This window comes from Alnus glutinosa, chromosome 11, assembly GCF_958979055.1.
Source record: "Alnus glutinosa chromosome 11, dhAlnGlut1.1, whole genome shotgun sequence".
Classification (NCBI taxonomy): Eukaryota; Viridiplantae; Streptophyta; class Magnoliopsida; order Fagales; family Betulaceae; genus Alnus; species Alnus glutinosa.
In genome coordinates this window covers 786,995-792,298 of record NC_084896.1, presented here as the reverse complement: position 1 = coordinate 792,298, position 5,304 = coordinate 786,995, and the positions used below count along the sequence as shown (strand labels likewise).

Here is a 5,304-nt window from a genome sequence, read left to right as displayed (position 1 = left end):
AATAAAACACATGTATTGTGTATCCTGATCCGACGACACAGGGGAACGCAAAAAAGACAAGAAAGAGAAACGACCAATTGGAAAAGTGCAGGTGGGTGGGGTCGGCCCACAGGCCCCACACCACATCTCTCGGCTGTCGCTTTCTCTCGCCGGCTGTACGTGGCTGAGCGGAAAGCAAACCAAAGCAAAGCCAAGCTCGGCTTCATATTCCCCTGTTTCCTTTTACACTTTTCTCTTCATCCTCCAATCCTATTTGTGCACTTCCAATCACCCCCAGTCCACAAAATTCCCATCTTTCTTTATGTGCAAAAATTCCTCTCTTTCTATCTGGGCTCTGGCTTCGATCTCTCCCTCTGGATCTACTGCCGCTTCTGAACTTTTATACCTCTGTCTTCGCTGCCTTTGTCACCCGCGAGTAAGTTATTCATTTTTCTGTTTATTTACTAGTTTTTATTACAGTTTTGAAGAATTTGTACGTGTTTCCGAATCGATAGTGTGGAAATGGAAGGAACTCTTAATCTCAAAGAATTAGCTTCGACTGCGCCTTGTTTGATACATAACAAATAATATTTGGTAAGACCCAGAAGACTTCTGTTGTAGAATTTGTATGCCAGATATCTGGGTTTGTGAAGGTGAGGCGAGGTGAGAGATGTTGGGGAGATAAGAGACTATTTTGCTTGTCTAGCAAATTATATATTTCTATATTTTCTTGATACTTAATTGTATTGTTGACAAAAGAAGAACTTTCTGTGTAGAGGGTGAATCTAAAAAATCATAAGAAGTCTCGCTTTCGCAAGAACTTTCTAGAAACGCACAACCATGAGTCCTGCAATTGACCAAAATACTTTTGGGTTTTGCAGATTATTGTTAGTGAAAGGAGTTTTTGGAAATGAGTTGGAGGCTCAGTGATTCCGAGCTAAATTTTGATGAAACAAGAGAAATTTGCAATTGGTGCCTGCTTTGCATAATCACGAAACAAAACCACCCATTACGGAATTTTTCATATATCCTTCATTTCCTGTAGATTTTATGCTCTAGGCATGTATACTCTTTTGAGCTTTAGATCTCTTCATTCGTTTGTGTAATATTATTGAAGTGGAGCAATCATATATGTCATAACAACATGGAGTCTCTAAACACCTTTTACTGAATTGTATGTTCAGGTGGCTTTTGACGAGCTGCTGAGGGATATTTATTGATTGGGAAACATAATTAAGTACCATGTCTGATCATGTTACACAATCCTATCATGGTAGTGGCACAATGGCTGCTGAACCAGTGCATCGTTGCGAATCTGTTTGGATGGCTCATTGGATGAGCACCAGCTGTAAGTCAGCTACTCAGGGTTGCAGTAACTTATCAGTTCGATACGAATCCAAGGAAGAAGTTCATGATGCTAAGCAGCCCCCCAAGCCTTTTGGGTCAGAGATAGCAACAGACATTTATGCTAAAGGGTTCAGAGAGGTAACCAAAGTGAAGGCAGTTGATACTATCAGCGAGAGTCACACAACGAGTTCAACAAGATTAAGGAGAGAAAGATTAGATTGCCAGCCCTTTCCAATGTTTAGTCTTTCTCAAAAAAAAGAGGGGGTTCTGGCTTCAAAGAATGCCAAAGCCAGTTTTCATGGGGAAGTACCAAGTTGTCGAAATGATTCCAAGTCTGGACGCAATACTGTTTCTCTCTATAGAAGCGAGAGCCATTTACCTTTGAAATGTGCACAGGCTCCTCCTGAAACAGATACTCTTGAATGTTGTTTTCAGCCTGGACACATCTTACCGTACTCAGAGCAGCAGGTGAAATCTCATAAAAATCTTGAAACGAACAGCTTACCTGTTTCAACATCTCTTCAGGATGATTTAAAGAGATCAAGTTTAAAAATTGTGCCATATGTGTTTAACAGCAGTAGGACTCCATTCCAGTCCTTCATGTCTAGACAAGAAGAAAGAAATCAATCAAACTGCGTTATAGCATCCAAAGAACGTGTTCAGGATACTAATTATCTTCATTCCCGTTTTTTGGTTCATGAGAATAAAACCAGTAAATTATTAGACTCCAGGACACATGGGAAGTCATTGTTGGTGCAGAAAGATGCAGCTCTGTTACCACATGATCCCTCGACAAGCAGTCATCAGCAAGCAGATTTTGCTGGCAAAAAGTGCCTGAATATGCAAAATCATTCTGGTATGGAATTGTTTCCAAGCCAGAGTAGCCCACCAGAGGTGAGCAAGTCAGGAAAATTACATCACGGATGCTATGCAGTGCCGAGACTGCCATGTTCAGTTCATGATGTGGAGACTATGAGAATATACACCACCGTCGACTCCATGGAAGGACCATCTAGAGTTCCTTCCAAGTTCTCCCAAACAACTCGCCATTTTCTGATCACGAAAAAGACTGATGTTGACTTATCTGATGGATGTCGAGAGTCAACAGTATCAACCAAATTCAAAGCAAAACCTTTCAGTGAGCTTCTTGGTTTATCTCCAGATCTTCAGTTCCATGTTCAGCAAGGAGTGAAACTGCATCCTCTAGAAAGCTCCACAGACAGTGACAGAAAAGAAAATTTTAGAGATGTAAACGTTTCTGTTGGATTGAAGAATGAATCATCCGCTGAAACTTATTCTATGGACATGGATGCTTTCCAGGAGAACTATCATTCAGGTATGTGTATCCTCGATCTTGGATATTCTGGTTTTAATTGAATGGCATTTTGTACGTAAGCTATTCTGTTCCCTTTTTAGGCTGACGGTGCTACCTGTCTGTTGCAGGTGTTGCTTCATCCCCATCTAATAAGGTGACTCTTGCTGTGTTTTGATCTTTTGGATAGTGTCCTCTTATTTTTTTTTTTGAATTGACTAGACCATGCTCCTATTTATCTTCGGAGTAAATTGGGCTTGTAGTAATCATTCTATACTAGAATGAATCTGCTAGCATTTTAAACTTGATTTGGTGCTATACTGAAGCCATTATTATCTCTTTTGAATTTCCTAGTACCTCAAGTGGATGTCACCAACGTCTCAAGATGCAGATGCTTCAGCTAGTGAAGAAATGTGGGGCAGACTCCTGAATAGGGAGTTGTGTGATATGAATCAAGCGCTTCCTGATCTTCCTGCTTTGGCAAGCCCATTGGGATGTGGGGAGACAAGCACATCAAGAACGCAGAGTTTGGATGTTGAACACCTTCTTTCCCATGCTGAGCAAGCCATTATTCTCAAACCCAATGGTTGTCCTGATAACTCTCTGGGACCAGACCCAAGCAGCAGATGGGTTAAACGCCTCAAGTTGAGTGGTTCAAATTCTGCTCATGGTACCAAGAGCTCAAAAATGGGACGAGCGTCTTCCCATGAAAAAGTCAATAAGTTCTTCAGCAAATTTTTGAGGTGTGGCATAACCAGTTCAGAACCCACAGAGGGTAGATCCCATGGTAAAGAACAGATGGAAGATCAAAAGGAAATGTTGTTAAGGAACAAAGAGTCCTCTTCTATTGAATCAGTGAAGAAAAGCCAATGTGTAACGCTCTCACATCCTTGGATTCGGAGGTGGTGTCATAATCAGTCTGCATCTCCACAAAAGAATCCTGAAGCAGTGGTGGTTTGTGAGCCACAGAGTTCAAAAGCAGTAGATGAGTTTCAAAAGAAGCAATTTCCAAGCATTGCTGCTATGGCACTGATGGGGAAGGCCATGTGTGGTTTCCATCCATGTGAATTTAAGAAAGGAGGGTCCTTTGTAGTTTGGGATACCAAAGGGGTCTCGAGATAACTCTTTCTGAGTAATATGTGTTCATTATGAGAAGCAAACAGACCCATGGAATAGTGCGCCCATTCCAGATATTGAAAAGGGAAAGAAATGCCTAGGCCATTCATCACAATCAAATCAGAGGGAAGAGACGTGGAGTGTTTTTCTTTTTGGGTTATCTGTGACTTTTACTTCTCTTAAAAGGAAAGGGTTTTCTTGACGTGCAGTGGGAAGAACTCCAGAGTATTTGTTTCTTGAACATGGCAACTTGGAAGGGAGGATTAGAGAGGCAGCCATAATTGCTGTCATGATAAATTTGAAAGCATCTGGCATGCTGCTGGCGCACACGAAAATACACAAAGACAAACTTGTATGTATGATTGTGATTAGAGAGATGTAGAGCTTGTTAGTCCTTATTCGAAGGTGTGTTTTTGTTTGAAAAGTATTTTGATGTGATATAAAGGCGAACATAGTTTTGAGTGTACTATTTTGAGTTGTTTGCTAATATTTTGTATTAAAGAAAGAAAAGAAAAGAAAAAAAGAAAAAGTTTTATCCAACAAAGCTTCTGTTTGAGTATTGTGTATTACTAACTGAGGACACTGAGTTTTTTATTTTTTTTTATTATTATTATTACGAGGAATGTTATATATAACATTTTTATCTCATAATTATCTCACAATATTGATGTGTTAGTTTTGACAAACTTTTGGATTTTCTTTTTTCTCTTTTTAAGGACTAATTCAAGGCTTGTTTAAAACTGTCAAATTGGCATTGTGAAATAAAAATAAAATTTTTAGAATTACTTGTCACAATTTTAGACACATGGGTTTACACTTTACATTGTCTAGGCTTCTACTTTTATATATTACCAGACCTCCTTAGTGGGCTTCCTCTTGACAATTTCACAATCTCCAGAAAAGGGAAATCAGAATGGGTAGTGTATAATTCATGAATAAATACACTAATTATGTTTAGAGAAAAACTACATTTACTTAAACTTTTATAAAATAAACCTTACTAAGATGACGTAAAGCTTATTCATTGATATCCGTAGTATTTATTTTTATTAATTGTTTTGATCAGCTCCAATGAATAAGCTCCACATCAATTAGTAAAGTTTCATTTGTAAAAATTTAAATACATGTAGCATTTCTCGTATGTCCAAGCTCCTTATTGGGTTAACAACATGCATTCTTATCTAATAGGGATGTTAGGGAATCAGTTCCATTTACAAATGTTCTGTTTTTGAAACATTAGATGACTGTTAATAGTTCGAGTAATTAATACATTTCTTAAAAGGTCATCCATTTTCGAGAAGAATGAATAATTAAGTATCAAAATTATCCATGGAGCTGCTATTCCAAAAATTAAGTAATTATTCCAAAAATTTAAATTAATAAAAAATAATAAATTTAATCATTTAATTAATATTTTAACAGTTAAGTAACATAAGTTATATAATGAGAGGATAATCACAAGGAGCTATACGTGTATTTGACAAAAATCTAAAGAGTATAAAATTTCAATTGTATTCCTCATTTAAAAACGGCCTAAACAAACCTAGTTC

General features: G+C 38.0%; 1 protein-coding gene across 2 annotated transcripts; it reads left to right on the top strand.

Moving 5' to 3' along the window:
* The first annotated feature begins 234 nt into the window (after positions 1-234).
* Positions 235-4,223, top strand: LOC133881654 (uncharacterized). 2 transcript variants are annotated; one of them, XM_062320632.1, is made up of 5 exons: positions 235-415; positions 861-1,038; positions 1,164-2,662; positions 2,770-2,795; positions 2,993-4,223. In XM_062320632.1, the coding sequence occupies exons 3-5, from the start codon at positions 1,222-1,224 to the stop codon at positions 3,758-3,760; spliced, it is 2,235 nt and encodes a 744-aa protein (XP_062176616.1). In that variant the 5' UTR covers positions 235-415; positions 861-1,038; positions 1,164-1,221; the 3' UTR covers positions 3,761-4,223. The 2 variants fall into 2 exon arrangements, with proteins under 2 accessions (XP_062176616.1, XP_062176617.1); XM_062320633.1 differs by lacking the exon at positions 861-1,038.
* The last annotated feature ends 1,081 nt before the right edge of the window (positions 4,224-5,304 follow it).

What these genes read in the sequence shown, in the direction of transcription:
- LOC133881654 (XM_062320633.1), top strand. Translation starts at nt 1,222, where the DNA reads ATGTCTGATCATGTTACACAATCCTATCATGGTAGTGGCACAATGGCT. An exon ending in CCAGGAGAACTATCATTCAG is followed by an intron (nt 2,663 to 2,769) that starts GTATGTGTATCC and finishes TGTCTGTTGCAG; the next exon opens with GTGTTGCTTCATCCCCATCT. An exon ending in CTTCATCCCCATCTAATAAG is followed by an intron (nt 2,796 to 2,992) that starts GTGACTCTTGCT and finishes TGAATTTCCTAG; the next exon opens with TACCTCAAGTGGATGTCACC.